At 41.3% G+C, this 20,986-nt stretch overlaps 1 protein-coding gene across 5 annotated transcripts in view; it reads right to left on the bottom strand.

Moving 5' to 3' along the window:
* The window catches only part of elavl4 (ELAV like neuron-specific RNA binding protein 4), a 79,404-nt gene that overhangs the window by 12,903 nt on the left and 45,515 nt on the right, over positions 1–20,986 (bottom strand). For all 5 annotated transcript variants that reach the window (XM_069150431.1, XM_069150432.1, XM_069150433.1 and 2 more), the window contains 3 exons: positions 19,331–19,434; positions 14,944–15,097; positions 110–335 (listed from right to left, as the gene is read on the bottom strand). In XM_069150431.1, coding sequence (XP_069006532.1) covers positions 110–335; positions 14,944–15,097; positions 19,331–19,434 — 484 coding nt within the window. The remainder of the gene's footprint in view (positions 1–109; positions 336–14,943; positions 15,098–19,330; positions 19,435–20,986) is intronic.

Raw genomic sequence — 20,986 nt, 5'->3', positions numbered from 1 at the left:
AAAATCATACATCCTGACATAGTGCTGCGACTACATTGTCTGAACTCTTTCCCATCCGGTCCTGTCCTCCTCCTCCATGACCTTCCTCATGCCCTGACCCAGTACTCACCTGAACCTCTGAGCCTGGTGGTGCAGGGGTCCGGGGTATCGGCGATTGGGGGACTGGTAGAGTTGTGACAGAAGGGCTTGGCTGGTCTTCTGGCTGGGGTTGTTGGCAAACTTGACCGTGATGGGCTCGGCGGCACCTGATGGCTTCTGGCCATTCAGGCCCTTGATGGCCTCCTCAGCTTCTATCCTCTTATCAAAGCGGATGAAGCCCACACCTCGGGAGCCACCTGCGGGGCCAGCAGATCACAAACAAACAGGAGCCCCTTTTACTTTGCAGGTTTAAGGAGGAAGGTTTATTGTCCATATGTTTGCATTGCATGTTGGGCTTATCTTGTGTTTTCCACAGGCAATACCATGAAACACCGTTTTCCCAAGTGGTACCCATACTTTTGCATATGGCAGCAAACTCAGACAAACAAGATACTGTTGTTGGCTATGAAGGAATTCCTGATTAGAAATCCCTATATTTTGATTTACAGAAATGAAAGATAACACGATAACTAAACATGAAGAAGTGGAAGCCAAATTAACAGCGCGTTACAAATGATAAATTCTTAAGTAAAACCAGAAACTTATCTGTCAATTGAGAATATTTTTCTCTTATATTTGTCTTAATGAAACAGCATTTTCTACTTCTTATGAGAAAGTGATAGCATGAAGAATGACCAATTGAATCCTTTGGCTGTGTGCTAACAGCTTTGTATAAATAAAATGTATGTAGAATTGTTCTTTTCTTTATATTTGAGTGTAACTATTTATCTTATTTGAATTTTTGGCCTGCCTTCATAAAAGTTCCCATATTTTACATGTTTCCAGTGTTTTAGTTTTAACTGTGAAATCCATAAGAAGACATTTTTGTGGTTTCAACTCTCAAAAAACATTTCAATATAGTTTTACATCTCCTTTCTTAAGCTTCTCTCTGGAGCTCTACCAAGAATAGGCTGAACTGAAGAATAGGCACATTGATGTCAATAATCCTTTTTTCTTATTGGCTGACTGTTTTCTGAGTGACACAAGCCCAGGTGAACCATAGGGTTTCTTCGGTCTTGTCGTTTGCGAGCTCCTCAACGGAATGACCGCTCTCTGTTTTCTTCCAGATCAAAAGTTGGACAGTGGACCATGTTAAGGGCGGACACATGACGAGATTGTGAGTTTGGGACATCACAAATTTAGGGAAACAAATGTTATAATAGTAATACAAACACACACCAGCTATAGACTGATCATATATTAATATATATATTGTGGCATCAGCCCAGAGCTTGTTTAAAGCCACGTAGCCCATTCTTCCCTCATGCCTCCCAGTCTCAGTCACTCATACACACACACACACACACACACACACACACACACACACACACACTCTTCACGCATTGTTCTCAGTGACATTTGAGCCGTTTCCTTGAACATTTAGAGCAGTGCTTCCTGGGAGGTCCTTTATTGGTGTCTGTGAACACTTTGTGTGCGTTTCTGACTGTATATGAACAGTATGTGTGTGTATATATTTGTGTACATGTGCACTGGTATCTATTAATGGATGCTGTGCCTTGTTTTAATGAGGCTGCCTCGATGGCCCAGAGGATGCTTGCTCAGTGACAGCAGCACTCTGCCGAAGAGACTATTTACATAATACTGTGTGCACACAGGCATGTCTGTGTGACTGAGGCTGAATAAAAGAGAGGCAGTAAGAAAGAGGGGAATGTTGTGTTTGAGCATCATTGTGTGCAGTCTCTTTCTCACACTTAAAAAGCCCTCCTTATTGTTATTCCACATTTTTGTACATGCCATGCCTCTCCCCATCTCTTTTTTTATACTTCCTGTTGGCTTGCCTCATGGAACTCACTCCCCTGAATTTTTATTCGGAGAAGCACCTTGACCATCTCACTTCCCCTTTTGTTCTCTTTTTCTCTGCAGGACACAGGCACCGCAAGGTTATTTACTCTCCAGCCAAGCTTCAACATGAAAAACACTGTTTGAAGGCAAATAATTTATTAATAATTTCGTATCTTCTCATGAGTCTAGTGTTGGATATAAGCTGAGTATTACTTTTGCTTCCGAAACAAGCCTGGAAATTTACTGATTCAATTTACATTATTAAAAAAAACAAAGCTCAATTTAAGATTGATATATACGTATGGTTATATGTCACATTTTAGAAATACTGTTTGCGGCACTGTAGTTCTCCCTTTTTTAGGAGTAAACTGCTCAGTTGCACACTCTCTGTAATTTTCTCACCCTTTTCAAATACTGTACAGGAACCCTTTTCTTAGCTTTCAGCAGTGCAATTAGAGTAATCTGTGGCGATCAGTGTCCTTTTGCAAGAGCAAAAATTCAATTTTTAGGAGAGTCAAAATTCTTTAACTAATTTGCTCTATTTAGAACCCAACTGATTTATCGGTTGGCTAATTTGTCAGCCGATATTGTACCATTTGTATCTTTAAAAAAAAATACAAAATGTAAGTACCAGTCAGGCTCTACTATTTATTGTTTTGTTGTTGTATTTTACATAATTTATTACTTGTAAAATCTGAACTCAGATCTTTTTTTTAGGTGTTTAATTGACAAAGGTCTGACTTTGCATGTCAGATACAAAGATGCTTTACTGACCACACACACACACACACACACACGCTGCTGTGCTCAGACCTGAACCATCATTATTGCTTTGTGGTTGATCTCATTAACTTGTACTTAGTGTAAATTATTCTGTTTTATTCTCTCTTTTTTTTTTACCTTTTCTGGCTCCCTCTCCCCTGACAGGCGTTCACAATTTCCCCTCCCTCACTTCCTTTTGTGCCAACTCTGGACCTTTACATTTTAATTAGCTTGTCAGAAGCAGAAAAATAACTATTCTAATGGGATCTACACATTGCAAACAACAACCACTGCTGTTCCTACGGTTTTCTTCATCTATTACTGTAGTTGTCATGCGTGTGCTCTATGTAAGGTAAATTGGGGGTCACTGCTGCGTCTCTGGGGAGAGTTGTTTTTGAGCTGCAGTCGGTAACTGTTAATAGTAATGGACATTGGGCATTAAAAACTTCTCCAACACCGCACTTCACCTTGATCATTGGAATCTGCCCAATTTCACAATAGTCCACCGCTGTAAGGCACTTGGCAACTCCAAGAGCCTTGCTCAAGGGCACCTCAGTGGTAGTTAAGGAAGAGGAGAGCACTGCAAATACACTTTCTCCACCGAGACGAGAGGGTAGAAGAGAGGACTCTGTATGTCCTTTAATCCTCACACTTGTTTGGCCTTGAGCTCCTCCTAAGCTGGTTGTTGCTGGAGGGCCTCCAGACAAATGTTTGGCATACCGATGAAGGGCTGACACACACACACACACACACACACACACACACACACACACACACACACACACACACACACACACACACACACACACACACACACACACGAGATGACTTGAAGAGGTGCTATTAAGAATGAAGTTGCAGTTGTGTGTGAGTGTGTGAGAAGTAGATTCAATATTTTAATGTGTATACATCTAAATGTGCACCAGCTACACTTGTCCTTTAGGTTGTACAATAACATTGTAAGGAGGCGAGTGACAGCTCATCACCTATAATTTTACTCAACAAAAAGTGTATGCATGTGATCATCTTCTACATGTGCCTTTTTGTGTCCATTGACTCGTACAACAAGTTCAGTCTACAGATCCTCATAATTCTTTGTGGTGTGTGGACCATGAAACTGACCAAGTATTGCACTGGTGCATCAAATGCTTCACGTTTGATGTGTTCTGCATTTCATCACTGTCAGAGCAAGACTGCTTTTAGTCTTTAGTTTGTTAAAGGATAACATGTGCATTTTTCCATTAAAAGACCAAAACCCACAATGTCTTAGTTGGTCTCTTACTTGTTTCCAACCTCCACATCCTGTCTGACACACTCAGCCCCAAGCACATTTCTTCCTACTAAATGGTTATTGTCACAAATATATAGTTTATTAGTTCACAAAGCAGTAGCTAGTTTCCTAAAACAGTGATAGGAATAAAAAGTATATTTATTGCAGCAGTATTGTGTATTTGAGATTTGTTCAAAATATAGTCGATAGTCTTCGTGTTCATGGTAATAAAGGAACATGTCATTTATATGTTCTCATTTGTTGTTGACAATAATGAAGAGCTGTGGCACAGAGGAACAAACTACAGTATTAGTCTTTGGCTATGTACTGTAGGTACTATTTGGCAGCATCAATTCATTGTGAGTTTTGTGGTTTTCATGGGATTTGCTCAAGCTACGAAACATAAAGTTTCACCAACTTAATATTTATGACATATCGAGGTATTTCTGTGAAAGAGCAAAACTACTTTTTCTTATGCTTTTTATCTCTTTCTTATGCATTTTATGTTTTATCTCATTTCTTTTCTATATCTATCTTAAATGTTCCTTTCATCTGTTTTTATGTGAAACACCATGTAATTCTCTTGCTGTGAAGCACTTTGAGCTGCATTTCTTGTATGAAAGGTGCTATACAAATCAAGTTTATTTTTATTATTATTATTACTTGCGGGTAGGCCCCAATTATTTAAGTAGAGATAAGTATCGTCTCCATTTATCTGTGTAAAAACAGCTGGATCAAACTAACTAATGTTGTATTTCCATGACTTCTTCCACAGTTTGAGGTTTGACGGGTGCTCTTTTCATCATTGTCATCATCGCTCTCTTCTGCTGTGGTTTAGAGGCACATGAGCGGAGAATTAGTGAAAACAGCTGATTATCTCCAGGCGCTGAACTTCTAGTATTTGATTGACTGCATTTCAATGAGCATCTGTTGACATTATCTTAACGTCTTCATAAGGTGTGCATTTCATTTCGGCGTCCATATCAATGGATGAGAGCAGCCACACTGCCCACGGAGACGGGTGGCTCAGCTGCGTCTCACGCCTCTCTCTCCTCTGTGCATTACTAAACCATGATCAGGCTTAAACAACAATAATGGTATTAAATGGACAGAAAAAGACAATTAAATGATTTTGAAATTATTTGTAAAACAATTAATTGTCAACTAAAATATTTGGGGCAAAATTTAGATTTTGAGGGCACATCCACACAAACACATTTTAGATGTAAAGAGCAGATCTAACTTTTTTGCAACCAGGTATACACAGATTGGAGGCATCGGTGTGTGCAGCCGCCATGCAAGCATCTACAGATAGTATGCGAGTCGTTTAGGTGACATCTGTAAAATGTAGCTATAGACAATAATTTGGGTTACACTTATGAAAACTAAAGTGTAATAATGTGTCACGTAATTTTTTTTTTCTTAAAATGGATTTCATGAAATTGAAATTTTTGTTGTTGTTCAGGAACTGCTACCAGAGCCAAGATATCTGTACTGGTATCAAAAATGATTGAGCAATACAAAGCCCGACTTGCAGATGTGATAAATAAATCAGTTTAAAATCATTTTAAAAACAGCTCCATAAACGACACTACATTCAAAGTGTATTCTGTTATCTTTTATTTATTACCACTCTGTCATGCCATATTAATGTAATAAACCCAGAGAAGGGTTTATTTTTCTCCTGTTAAACATCGTGACGAAAACAAACTTTGCAATCTATGAACCGAGCTGCCAGTTTTAGGAAGTCCAACCTAATGACTGTCCTTTCAACCAGCCCCAGAAGCCGAGGCCTACTTATCAACCACCAGCCAGCAATACAGGCAACATTAGAGCACAATGTACTTGCTAAGGTACAGCAATCTTTCTTTCTCTCTCCTTCTCACTCTCCTTTTCTGGTCTCCCTCTCCTCCACAGTAATCAACAGAGGCTTATGTAACTCTCTCTACCTGTGCTTATCTCTCTCTAACACACACCGACAGGCACATTGGCTGCCTTGCTAATAACACGCTGCCTCAGTCCGGGGAGAGGGAAACGGAGGGAGAGGGGATGGGGGACGAGAAGCGAGAGCTGGGGGAGGGGACGGGCCGGGCAAGGCAAGGCCAGAATGAAAAGGAGAAAGGGAAAGAGTGGGGAGGATGAGGAGCACGGAAGGAAAGGACAAAAGGAGAAAAGGTGAGAGAGGAGAATGTTAGAAGGTGACAGCAAAAGGATGATGATGAAAGGAAACAGCGCTATTCTTGCTTGCTCCTTCCCAAACAAAGCTGCTCTTTCTCTAAAACCCACTATCATTTCCCCAAACACTGACTGACTGACAGAGAGAAATGACTGCTCCTCTGAGGGACCAGAAAAAAGAGAGGTGAGAAACCTGGCTACTGGATAATGAAACACACACATGTTCTCTCTCCCTCTCAAACACACCATTTCATCCATCTAGTGCATTGTATTCTTATAAGCAGGCCCATACACTCACCATGACAGACGCATCCACCAATGCACACACGTATAAGCAAAATCTTGTTGTTTCCAGGTATTCTGCTGCTCCATCTCCCATCCTTTTATCTTTTACTTGAGCTACTATAGTGTGCCTACTGTATCAAATGATTATTATGGCAGAGGCAGAGAGAAACCCTCTTCCTACTGGCTTCTAAATAGAGGCAGGAAAAAAAATGCAATGTCCTTGTTTTAAGTAACATTAGTGTGCCCGCGTACAGATGGCATTTGAAAAAGCAAACGAGAGGAGAGACGGAGAGACTTTGAAGAGTGGAGGTGCCCTGTGCTTTAGCCTCTGTCAGAGCAGAGCTCCAACCATCTGTCTGGTGTGTGCGTACGCATGTATTGATGTGCGTATCTGTATGTGGTTTTATGGGCCTGTGTGTCGACTATCACAGATAGTGTGCACAGATTACAGAAAGAAAAAAAAAAAGGCAGAGAGATGCGAGATGATAGTATGAGTCAAGGCTGCAGTCATCCCATCGAGACGATGCACCTCTCCACGCGTATTACCTTGACCGTTCTGTTCTCTGCTACTAGACAGACAGAGAACAGGGATTCAGTGTGGTGTCAGTCTGGAGGGGTACATTCATTATTCAAGTCAAGAGAGGAAAGAACATACTAACTATACAGAGGGACCCCTTTGAGAAATACAAAAGTATAGTGGAAATTCTGAAGTATACTATGCAAACAGGAATGGTTTTAACGCAATAGGAGACCAAAAACGAAACTGTAGAATCATGCAGAGTTGACACTTCCAGGGCTCTATTTTTTTTTTTTTATCTTGGTGGAAAGATTTGCATATAGGCCTCACAATAAAGTGGCAATTTCCCATCCATGAGATGCATTTTGTTTAAGTATTTTTGTAGAAGGCGTGGAACAAGTAACCCAACAAGAGATGCAGTTGGTGTGGCCAGAAGTTTAGGGAAGAAATGGCTGTAAATGGTGCGCTGACTGTAGATCGCTTGAATTGATTTCAGTGCTACATCCACACTAATACGAGATTTTACTAGTAATGCTTCACAAAAACATGGAGCTACAGATTAAGAACAGAGACGGTAGAACAAAAGTGGATGTAGCTTCCGGGTTTGAAAAGTAAAGCCAATGCGCCATAAACTGCAATGCCACTGAAGGCCACTAGGCCCTGGCTCCAAAAAAATCTCTGGTTCCATAGACTTCCATTCATCTTCACTCATCAGTAATAACTAATAACTTTGCGTAAAATAGAGGTTTAGTTAAACTGGTTCAGTTTTGTGCAGCGCTACGCAAATACAACTCTAAAAGGGAGGTCATGTTTGTAGTGACAGCTTGTTTGTTACGCTGCATATTTCTGCATTAAAACATCTGGTACGATGTTGTTTGTTTGTGTTCAAGGAGTCAATATGATATATTTTTTTCCCTGTGAGCTCCAATATCCAACTTGGTAGTAAATTATACTAAAGTGTTTGAGAAGCTTTCAAACATGGATGCCTCATGTCAGCCAAATTTCAAAGTAACAACACTTTAATTTAATGCTAGTTTGATCGGGGATAACTCTGCTTATCTCACAACTGTAGCTCAAAATCAGATTATTTTTCATTTGATGTGCAAAATACACTGTTCAGTAACACTGGCAGTCACCATCATGAGTTGTATGATGGGGTGAATGCTGGCGACTTGTTACCATGGGAATCTTTCCCATCGACACCTTCCATCCCACATGAAGGGCACGAGGCGTCAGCCTTTTCACAGTCAGTCCTTACACACACTGAGCAGCAATTTAGTTTCGCATTAGAGCTGTCGTTTGTAGAAGCCGTGCCTGTGGATCGATTGCATTTGCAGTCATTGATCAGGTAAGCATTGACCTCTGCGTGCATACTAGTCAGGATGAAGAACTGGGACTAGCCAACTATTGATCCAAATCTGTCTCTGATATTATATCTGTTTCAATTCGAGGCGAGCCGAAAGCAGCTGTCAGGACACAAAATCCCGGCCTCACTGCCCTCCCTGAAGGTTAGAAAGAGGAGGCAAGAGAGGGAATTTGGCACCATTTGCACTGATAAAGAGACAAAATATGCTTATCCATTCAAAAGGAATCAATAGACAGAGGAAGGGAGAGAGGAGGGTGAGGAAGAGAAGGAGAGATAGCCTTGTCAAGTCGATGTTTTTGCCCGAGAGTCTCTGGGGCAATTTTGCAGTTTTAGTGGGTTTTGCTTCAGCTGCCTCTGACTGTGAATGATGCGAACATTGATGTTTTTAAAGTTCTTTCTTGTCTTTACGAACAGAGAGACTGACTGCAGGGTGCATCCTGTTGATGAGAGGGTCATTTAGAGAACAGACTTCATGTTCCCAATTTAGCAGATCAGGAGCTGGGGATCATCAGCCCATCTGCCAATGGTCACCACAGAGCATCCATTACTTCAACAACTTTCTGTAGCATTGCTGAATCTGTGTAGTTCTGTCTGTGCATCACTCCTCTCCAAAGCCTTTCCATTTCTGTGGACAACGTAAGGGTGTGTCTCAACTCAGTCCCCAGTTTACTTGGAAGAGTGAATCACTGAGTGAATTCGATTTAGACGCTGATTAGGTCACTGCTTCAGTAAATATGGGGACACTGATGATTCACTGATGACCTGCAACAAGACGTCTAGGCGCCACATGGTAATGATGTCATAGCAACAGCTCCTATCCATCCAGGAAGATTAAAGTTTTAAATTTCCTCCTCAAGGGAATATTTTTGTGATTCATTTGCACCATAGGAAGGATAAAATGATGTAAGCCGGTTGCCGGTTGCCGGTTGGCAAAGGTTCTCCTGCACGACATAAAACAGCGGCCCATTTTGTGCGAGCGTTGTTCGATTTTTGGTGGTTTAGCGATAAAAGGATAGTTTTTATTGTTTGAAGTGGGGTTGTATGAGGTATTTATCCATAGTCAGTGTATAACCTGCAGTAGATGGGAGTTCGGAGAAGGAGACAGCTGTTACAGCACAGAAGAAAAGCTATGCACTGCTATGGATGGGGTCAGCAACAAAATGGATTTTATCCATCAACATTAGTTTAAATGTACGCTATATTTAGAATGTTTTCACTGATTCACCTTGCAGCCCTTTCTGATCGGGAACGGTACGTTATATTACTCTCTTCAAAGCCACCAGACTCCATCGACAAAACCAGTAATTTTACCTTGCAGATTACTGACGTTGATTGTCTAGCGCTGGCGCGATCGATTGATTGTTTGTGTCACACTGCCGGCGTGGCGTGTGCGTTACCTCATACGCACGTCTTAGCTGTGGCTTGTTTGTGTGTGTGCACCCACACCTGCTGCCTGTCAGCTGCAGTGCTGCGGCTGCAGGTCCTACCATTGAATCAATGAGTTTCTCTTTGATAATGGTCATCAGTAGAGTATTTTTGAGGTCCGACAAGTGATGAGTTGCATCAAAAATCAGGCACGTGGGAAGAGCCTGGGACACACACACACGCACACACACACACACACACACACACACACACACACACACAGCCCGCTTGTTTCTTAAGCCACACACACATACACACACACACACGCACGCACGCACGTGCACACACATCGACACAGAGGAGAGAGAGGTGTGAGACGCAGCTGAGCCACCCGTCTCAGCGGGCAGTGTGTCTGCTCTCATCCAGTGATATGGACGCCGAAATGAAATGACGCCTTGCAGCAACAGGTAACACACACGCCACGCGGTCAGTGTGTTCGAGGCCTTATTGTGTGACTTATAACGGTGCAGTTAGCCACCTGAAGGAAAGGGCTGTCTGACAGCAAAGTAAAGAGGTGAACCAATCATGGTAAAGTTATTTCACTATAGTTCCTTCTGTGCTGAGAAAGTACCTGCCATGAAGTAGGAGCTAAAAATGTCCCCAAAACAGAGTTCTAAGACCCTACGATGGTTTTCAGTTCCTGCAGTGCAAACACAAAAGAAAAGGGAGTACTCCCACCGACAGTTCATAAAACTATTCCTTCGGTCTGAAAGTGCCTAATGCTGACGTTAGGACTTTCTATGGCTGACGACCTGGACGATCCACCATTAACTCAACCCAAACCAGTGGGACACGAAGCACACGTCTGTCTCTGTGTCTCTCCTTCTCTTTCTTGTTCTGTACTTACATTTTTGGCAGTCACAGGAGACTTTTAATTTGCAACCCATTTCTCCTTTAACGGCAGAGTATGTGTGTGTGTGTGTGTGTGTGTGTGTGTGTGTGTGTGTGTGTGTGTGTGTGTGTGTGTGTGTGTGTGTGTGTGTGTTATGTGTTTGTACAGTAGCATAAAGAGAGAAGAAATAGACAAGTCAATGATGCCAGCATTCTAGTCTCAGGGCTCTTCTAAAGTCCTCCATGTTTTTAATCACGAGCAACTCTAACATCTAATTAATCATTAACATTTCTCCTGCTGATCCTTCAACCTCTGGGGGCACCTTGCAGAGCATCTCTCTCTCTCACATTATCTGTGTGTCTGTGTGTGGTTATACAGGATGTGTGGATTTCAGTTGTTTCAGGGTTAGTAGTTAGTGCAGCTGAGGGTGTTATTCTGCTCTGACCAATATTCCAGTTTACATACATGATGCAGTGAAAAAGCGAGTGTGGGATGGTCGTTATAAGTGTCAGCAATCGAATCATTTGTGCCTTAAACGGTCCCTTAAATGGAGTTTTATGATGTTGATGTCTTTGAAATACAACAGATTTTCATTATAGCACAAAATGTTAGAAAGAAGTTGGATCTGGTGCTTTATTTAATGTAGTTTTATTCAATGTATTTGGTATTTTTGAGAAAAGTAGACTATGTATAGGAGAAAGGAATTAAAAGATACATATTGCATGTGTAGATTAATAAGCATTAGCCCATCTAACACCATTAGTTAGTTGCTCTTCATTAAATATTTTCCCCTTTATTTATTTTTGTTGTGCTAAGACAATAAAATTGACCAAATAGTGCAAAGCAGCACACAGAGTGCAGGTAGTAGGTCTGTAACATGAAGTATTGGCATGTTGTGAGTAAAGGGATTGTCTGGGGTAGATAGTCACTAGAATTCATGATCAAATCCTAGTGGATCTCGCTCCTATTAAAAGAAGCAGTATGAATATTAAACTGTTAAGGCTCAGTTTTAAGTCACAGCATGTGAAAGGAACGATTATGTGAAATCCCATTTATTTTCTCTGTTGAGTGTTTTTCTTTGACCTGGCTGTTCATATTATTCACTGTGGTGTAAATGAACTGTTGCAGTGTTTCATCTGGACATGCCACTGGTAAGCGCTCCATTTCAAAAACGGATCTCGTGCCAGTCAAGAATGAGCACAATGAATCGCCGAGGCTCTCGTGAACCCAACCTCCAGTGAATGCATTCAAACCTGTAACCAGTACCGCCTGTGTGGAGATTTGTTTTATTCATGGGATGCGGTCTGAGCCTCGACACCAAAAATCAGAGATGTGAATGTGGCTGTGGTTGAACAGATGCGTCCTCGCTGTGTCTTTTTACAGGGAGTCCCCTGGGTTGCATGGTGGTACGACAGGTCTGTTACTTAGGCAGAAGATGTAGCCACTTCATCGAAGTGTGTGTGGATGAGGTATCTTTTGCACGTTTACCTTCCACTACCACCCTCCTTAGCTCTTTCTTTCCTTCCTCCCTCTCCTCATTTCCTCCCCTCCTCACGTCTCTGCTCATCTATGTCCTCTCTCACTTTCTTTTCTCTGCCTCCTCTCTCCTCATCTGCACTCTCCCCAGCTCCTTTTTCTTCTCTCCTTTGTTTTCCTCTCCTCTGCTTTCCCCTCTCTTCTCACTCACTCTCTTCCTCTGCTCAGTGTGTACAGACAGGCGTGCACTTCTCTGCCAGCAGTGATTTATTCTGCTTAGGCAAATGAGTGTGGCTTACAGCATGCTGCTCCCTTTCTGCTTCATCAGTACACATTGCACATAACACTGGAGCAGGTTGGAGCCTGTAGGCACACACACAACCCCTGAAATGGATCTAAGAGACATGCTGGAGGGGTTCTTCTGCACTACAACGGTTTGATGTGATTCATTGCTGTGTTTAGGATGTAGTAGAATGTGTAATTGAGCATGTGTATTATGCAGCTTGCGCCTGTCATATAATCATTTTTTTTTACACTATGGTATCCTTTCCGGGGGGTCGTGGTCAGAAAAACAGTCAGTCACCCACTAGCTCATGTTTCGTGAACACTAGAGTTGAAAGATATGACGGAAATCAAATCATTTTCATCAAATTTGCATATGTCATCATTATGGCTGGTTCCCAAACTTTGAGTCTTTCAAGGTACCGGCTGAATTATTTTAGTAGCTAGCTTAGAAAAGTGCCATGAAAGTCGGTGCAAAATTTCCACCCTTGTTTACATCTATGAGTTTTCGTTTTAAAGGGCATCATTTCAGATGTGTTTACGCAGCAATTTAGGTAATTTTATATCCGAAAACCTCATTTCACTCTTATCAATCTAGTTTTTAGCCACCTTCCTGTCTGATTTGTGCTGCAGTAACTGGAGGCTTCTCTGTGTTCATCTGGCTATCGAGCATCTACTGATAACATGTGTGGCATTTGGGAAACATGAGTGAATTGTAGCGTTTAGCCATAGCTTCCATGTGAGGCGTTTAGAGGAAATATGTAAAATTTGGCTACAGAAAACAACCAGGGTTACACTCCCCCCCCCCCTCTACACTGCATGAAAACGTAAATATTTGTACCATAATGTGTGATGTATTTTTCTTTTTCATAAGTATCGTTCAGGAACTCGTATCGAACCAATATCAATAAATTTTGAGCATATGAAAAGTTAAATATAAAATAAATTACTTTAGTTAAGAGTGTTTCACTAATCTGCACTATATCAGACAAATTCCTTGGTCATATTAAAGAATAATTTCAGTAACTCATTGAATTAATTTTAAAAATCATGACATACATATTGTATTATAATTTCACCCATAGTAGCTTTAGGAAAATATATATTTTTTTCTGTCTCGTTTTTATTTTGAGTGATTATAATCGACCATGATAATCTCACTCAACCTGTGCTGTCCTCGCTATATGTACTGTTTATCACTTGACAGCCAGATAAACACCTTCTGAACATCAATGCTCTGAAGACCGTCTGCCTCTTGTCCACAAGTTTATTGACATTAAAGAAGGCGTTTATCTGGCTGTCAAGTGATAAACAGTACATATGGCGAGGAGAGCACGGTGAAACCACGATGCTACCATAAGGCGTATGATGTATGAGATGGTGCTGGATTAACTCAGATACAAAAAATAAGACCACTCTCAGTGCCATGCTTCCCCACTTCCTTATTACTGATCACATGACAATAACTACCTGTTACTGACATCTTGTAATTCTTAAAGTGACCACAACAACTACAGAAACAAAAAGGTCCTTTAGAAAATACAAACAATAATTCTTACAACAAACAACAAGAGATCTAACAATACCCACTATATGTCTTTTATTTATTAGCATACACACAACATGTTAATAATATATTCTAAGGCTGTGCAACATGGGCAAATTCAAATATTAAGGTATTTTTGTCCAAATACCTCTATCAATATTGCGTTAATATTGTCGGTACGACAATTGGTGCCTTTGCAGAATATTTACCTCGTGAGATATTTTATGAATAATCCTCAGTAATGTCGATATAATGACTCCATTGGTAAAGGCAAATAATAGAACAGCAAGAACAGTCTGGTAAATCCAGAAAATATATCATATTACTTTTCTGCAGCATTTAAAACCAGAAAAAAAAAATTCAGCCCGGTTGTACGTTTTAAATGCTTGTTTCCTCATTTAGTTTTGCTACCACTATGTACAGATAAAAGAAGAACAGTGTACTCTGGTATTTGATGGCATCTACATGTTTAGGCCAATATTTTAAGTGTTCAAGTGTTAAAACGAGCACAGGGAGATAGGTATTGGGTACACAGGCTGTGTTGGCATCTCTAATTGCACCTGCTATTTTATTTTTGTATGTGGGTGCAGCAGCGCAAAGGGCAAAATAATAGATTCACTCTCAGCCAGTCGCATCACTGGTCTCATTGCTCTGAAACAGCCAAACAGAGAGGTTTCTTAATGTTATTCTCTGACTGGTGCAATCTAAATACACAACACCTCAGATCTGCAGCCAAAGGGGTTTTATTTAACTTGTCCATATGATAAAATATATTAATGAGATTGTTAATACGACCGTATCAATCTGAGCTATTTCAGTTTTATTTCTACTGTATATTTTGTCAAAAATGGTCACGCCAAAAAGTAAAATGTGACACAAATGAATTTCAATAATGAAACCCGAAATACTACTTTTGCTAAAAAGAAGGCAGTGACACAGAGGAAAGATGAGATGCTGAAATTTCCCACATAAACCACAGAATACTGTCGTAATAGCCCAATCGGATGTGTATCCGACTGATCAGTGTCAAAGTGTGAACAGAGAGGAGGCGCTGCCCCATGGATACCTGTGACCTGGTCGACGAGGATACGGGAGGTGATGATGCGTCCGTACTGGGAGAAGAGCTGCTCCAGCTCCTTCTGGGTCATCGTCTTGGGCAGGCCGCTCACGTACAGGTTCGCATCACGGATGGAGGCTGAGCTGGGTCGCGCATATGACACCTGTGGGAAAAGAACCGGAGTGTTAGGGCTTGTATAAATAAATGAGGCTCTGGGGCTTTATTACACATGACAAACGTAGCCGGTTAAAATTCAACAAGACGACAGTGTTGGCTGTATAGGGCTGTTATGAATGTGTGTTGTGGATGGGCAAGGGTGTGGATCACTAGGTCCAGAGGGAGGAAAATGTGACTGTTTTTTCTTAGTACACCTTGCTTTGGGGATTATCGTTGTTAGGAAAAGATTTAGCTGCTTCGAACACAGGGGAGATAATCGTGCTTTGTGGCTCCCACAGCAAACGACTGGAAACTCTGTTCCCCTGAGTGGAAACCACAGGGGTTTTACTTTGAAGGGACGGCTGTGGTAACCAAGGGAACAGGATTAAAACTTTAACCAAAAAGTTCTTTCATTCATACCTCTTTCACTATTCTGAGTTATAGTTAAGGAATTAAAAGGGAAGAGTTAATATGTGTTTTCTAATTAGACTATTTAGACAACACGCTAACAGTCAGCTTTCAAGGCAATAATCTACTTAGAAGATGCTATATATGAACGTCAACTCCTGCAAATAGCGGGAACTGAATAGCTGGTTACACCGTGCGGTGCAACTTCCATCAGTAGCTATCTACCAGTGAACCTCCACAACATCTTCATTTGCAGACCCAATTTTGCTGCAGTGAAAGTTGCATAAATCCCATTACTACTGCTGCTGACTGGAGCAGCTTTCCCTTGCAGTGCTGTCATTACCTCTGACATGTGGAGACATAAGTCATCAAATAAGGTTAAAGTCAAGCAAATATGGCGGATATGCAGTCATATCCTTGAGCACAGCATGGAAATCCTGCTGAACTCTTAACAGTGAGAGAATAGGATTGGGAACAGCTGGCTTTCCCCATGTCTCACTTTTCTTTCACACATCTTCCTCCTTTAGCCTCTCTGCTCAGCTCCTCTGTCTCCCTCTTCTTCACTGCATCTCTCTCCTTTTCGCTGCTTGGATATTTTCCGTCCGCTTCCTTCCTGCAAGCTGCCTCGCTAAACCTTTCTCTCTCTTCCAGAGCCTGTCTCTTTTTTGCTCCTCTTTTCTTCTCTGTGAAGCTCTCCCTCATTTTCTTCTCTCCTTGTCAGCCAACTCCAGATGTCTAATCCATCAACACCTCCTCAAGCTGTAAGCGGTATTGTGTACAAGTGTGGTGCATGTGTGAAACAGGAGTGTGTGCATGTGTGCGTGCGTGCATGTGTGCGTGCATGTGTGAGTGTGTGTGTGTGTGTGTGTGTGTGTGCGTGCGTGCAGGAAAGTTAGAAAAACTTTAAGTGTGAAGATTAAAGTGATCACAAGCACACACCGTATAAATGTGTGTCAGATTATGTGCATGCGTGTCACTGTGAGCTCATCTCACCTTTGGCATGCTGCTTCCCCTCACACCTCAGTTGGAAAGCTGCATCGCAGCCATCGCTGACAAAATCTGAGGTGTCATGGTGGAGGAAACCGCAGCAGCGGAACCAACTCAAAAACACTTCAGAGAGACACATCGCCTGAGAGCATGTGAATCTCTGGGCCAAGTGTTTCCTCACAAGTGTAGTGGCAGAGAGTGGGAAGGGTGTGACATGAAAGAGCGACAAACTTAATTTTAGAATTACCGCGCTGCCTTTTAATTTACCTTGTTACCTTTAGGGTTTTTAGTCTGTTGTGGAGAGAGAAAGCAAGGAAAGAGGGTAGTGGGAGGGAGGAAATGAAGTGTGAAAGAGCGATAGCGCCAGACAGAGATGCAGAGTTGTCTTCTGTCATTACGCAGACCGCTTTTATCTCAGGAACAACTTGAGGCAACCTCTTGTGTCATGAGAGTGTGAGTGAAAATCTGTGAACTCAGACTGCTACACTCAATAAAGACCTCATGAATTTCACACTAAGTAAACAACGTTCAACTTCTGCCATTTTTCTAAGATTGATAAAGCCTGTTTTTCCTTAAGTCTCCATGCTGGCTGCCGTACATTGTATTGTTCATACAGTCAGCGTGAGGACTGTTGTGGAAACAGATCTGTAGTATTCGTAATACTGGCAAACTGCTACTCTTGTTTTTTAAGCTCCTAAAGCTTTAAGCTTTTCCTCTTCCCGGGTATCCTGAAAACAGGATGGAATTTGCATGCCTCAGTTTTCAAAAGGATCACTGAGTTATTAATTTTCCAATATTTTGTTATTTCTAAGATACACAGAGTGTTGCTGTAACAACTTTGAAAAACCAAGCTAAGCATGAAAACAAGCGAGTCTATTTGAAAATAAATAACCAGGGCTGGGATGATGTGTTTATCTCCCAGTTCAATACTACTGCAATACTTTAAGTGCAATTTAATTATCTATTGTGATTTTACGAGCATTGTGATTCAATATTACGATTTATTGCACTTTTTGTTTACTTTTCCTTTTAAACCAGACCATAAGAAAAAGTTCAGTCTTGTAGAGACAATCCACATCATGAGTCATTTCCAAAAACAATGCCCATCACATGTCAGTCAATATTTTTGAGTTTCATTTCATCAGCATGACTTCAACCCCCTGTCTTAACGCAATGCTCACAAAAAGTACATCATTAGAAATACCACTTAAAGAGATCAGTAGGCTGTAGGCCAATATAGAAATCTCATACGTGTTGGTTAAATAAAGTGTTTTTGTAAAAAAAACTAGAACAGATTACTGTTATAATGAAATTCATTTAAGCATTACTACTTTTATTCTGAAACACCCAGCTCGTCTCGGGCTGGAAATGTTGACGTCACTGCAGCTTCCAGACGGTCAGAAAACGTCCGCGAGCAGTTACAATGTTAACCGTAAGGAATTATTCTCTTTTAGCAGGAAACTGGCAGTGACTTTCAGCCAGTTTAAATAACCTTAAAGCTTCAGTTTGTTTACACGCTGATGCGAACAGGCTAACTGGCTATCTCCTGGGCTAACGGTTCACTGTTAGCTTTTATGACACTAGCTCATTGTAAATAATGAATTTAATATCGATTCAGGAATTAGAATCACTTGCAAATAATGGTAAAATGAAGAATCTCGATACTTAGGTAAATCAATTTTATTTCCCTAGAAATAACAGGTTTTCCCAATGAAGCAATAATTTGAGGTTAAGAAGCTGTTTGGAAGACACTGTACAGAACTTGGGAGACAGACTAACACAGACACGGCTCCACCATCCATACCAACCACATCGAACCATCACTGATCTCATCTTGACCAAATAGAAATGTACACATTTTCACTAAAACAACACACGCAGAAAACACACATCACACACAAATCTCATATTGCGCGTTATCGCTCTCTTTTTTTAAATTTTTGTGGCACAAGTCAGGCCAGAGATGGAGGACCGTGCTGAATCGTAGCCAAGCCACACAGTGTACAGTGTGCTGTCGAGGGAATGGAGGGATTCTCTGCGGGATTCCCCACTTGCGAACAGGCTAATCCCATCCTATTAGATTAGATTAGATCAGATTAGATCAGATGACAGAAAGCGAGAATCCAGGGATTACCACAGAGCAACAGATTACTGACAAGCTTAAAAGCAACAACATATCAGCAGGCACACAGCAGAGAGGACGGCAGCGGAGAATATGAGAGGAGAAAATTAGATCAGCAGGGGAAGATTGATGGCTTGTTGTAAAACGTCTGCAAAAACAAGTGCTTGTAAGGTTTCATTTTTAGTTTTCGAAACGCGTTTGAAGGAAGGACGGTGCAGCGTTGGCACTGATTTATCTGTCGTACCTCCATGACAACCACAACCAAGCGTGCGTATTAGTCATGCCATTTAAAAAGCAATAACAGAGCCCTTAATGATTTTGGAAAACGTGATGATTGACGTGTTTCTTCCCTTTCATTGAGAAATATCTATATAATTTCACCTTTACATTTTGACATTTAGGAAGTAATTAGCATATCAACCATAGTCACAGGCTTTTTAATGTGTCTCTTTGATTTAGATGGTCTTTTTTATTTCTGAGGCTCATGCATGTTAATCCCATCTCACCCTCCAGCACATTCACTAACGGCTACCACCATCTAAAATGGCTCTTAGGAAGAAGAAAGCGGCCTCGTCATATAAATTTAACGTGACCTCCACAACTTTTTGAAATGCATTGTACATTTTGCAGCAATTCTTTTCTAATTTGATCTGTTTGTGTCTGTAACGTAAACAGTTGTGTGATGTAATTAGACTTGTTTTAGCAGCACATGGTGTCGGTTACCTTGATTGTTTTGGTCTGAAGTCTGAGTCCATTTAACGTGTTGATGGCTTTCTCTGCGTCCTTTGGATCAATGTAGTTGACGAAGCCGTAGCCCAGACTCTGTCCTGAAACGCCAGAAAGAAGGAAAGAGAGAAAAATGTTTAGAATGATATTTTCATCCAGTTATTTTTTTCCTCGCTTTGCTCAGACACAAGAATACATCTTCATACTCATTATCCTATCACTTTAATTTGTAACAGTGCCATATTTCACACAAAACAATATTTCTACTTCACTATACTTGTCATTTTGTGCCATGTTTTTGAATTTATTGGTCGTTTGAGTGAAAGAGCTACAGCAACATTTTGACCGCTCAGTAATACGGCAGTCTGAGTTCACAGCTATTGTTGGTTTGATCCAGTGTGTCCGCCCCAACCCCCCTAAAACTGACACACAGTCCTTGTTCCCATCCATAGACACGCCCTTGGACACAACGCACATCCTTCCCTAGAAAATCCTTTACAACATATCTTCATCACTGCTGACAAGATCACAGTGACTCCTGCCTGGAGCGCCAAGCGTTTTGGTGTGACTTTTGTCAACCGTGTGTCATGTGAAGCCTGCTTTGTTGCCACGACTGTTCACATTTGTACACTAAAACGTGTGATGAATGAGACAGCTGTACCCTCACAGGGACTATTTCCTTTCTCCATTCAAGTAAAGATTAAAATGATAGTCCAATACTTAATCCAAGTCAAGCAACAGTAAAAAAACAACAACATGTAAACATCTTTAGCTGATATTTCATGCTATAATTATAATCTTCCTTGACAAGAGAATGTGTCTTGACTCTGATCCTTGCACTCCTTAATATTAGCTGCTTGTTACATTGGTGATCTTGAAGCATGAAGGAACTGAAGCGTTTATTTTAAGTCGAGTCATCGCCTAAAATATAATGTGATAATTTGAACTCCTTCTGAATTATTCGAGCGAAACTCAGCCCCAGCAAATAAAGTATCACAGATGGTACAAACAACATATTTGTTACTGTCTTTGCAGCTGTGCAAAAAGAGAGGAAAAATACCACCCCCACTTCCCTCTGAGCTCAAAGTGTCTTAGATAGCAGACTCCCTTTGAGAGGGAAGCAGGCCTGACATCTCCCAGTGTTTCCCCAACAGATCAAGCCTTTCAACAGGCTTAGGACTTTAAGCGGACGCCTCCAGCCATCAGGACCTTCAGTCGGCTAGTTTTCCACAAACAGCCCCGATCCACTAACACCACACACGAGCACAAAAACTCCCAGTCAGTTTAAGAAGAGTGGCATGCACATATTCACGCTAATGGGAACAGACAGCGGTTAGTCAGAGACAAAGTGAATCACAAAATATGGAGCATGGCTGTTTCACAAAATAAATACATTTGGGCTATGGATATCTCAGCGCAGAACAGCTCGGAAGCGAGCAGCGTAAGGGCCAGAAGGGACTTGTAGTCCTAACATCAAACAGCTGATGGTTTTCTCTTCTTCTCTCCTCTACTCCCTCTTCTCCTCTGGATTAACTGTGGATTATCAGACACTCTATTGTTAATTAAAAACCTGCCATCCTGGAGAGACTACTGCTATTTATAACTAACCATCCTCTCTTCGCTCTCCTCTTCCTCTGAGCTGACATCAGGTGT

Source organism: Embiotoca jacksoni, unplaced genomic scaffold (assembly GCF_022577435.1).
Source record: "Embiotoca jacksoni isolate LCO1_2020_lvr unplaced genomic scaffold, fEmbJac1.0.p SCAF_16, whole genome shotgun sequence".
NCBI classification, from domain to species: Eukaryota; Metazoa; Chordata; class Actinopteri; family Embiotocidae; genus Embiotoca; species Embiotoca jacksoni.
Note: the sequence above shows the minus strand (reverse complement) of the source record. Positions and strands in the feature narration are given on the sequence as shown.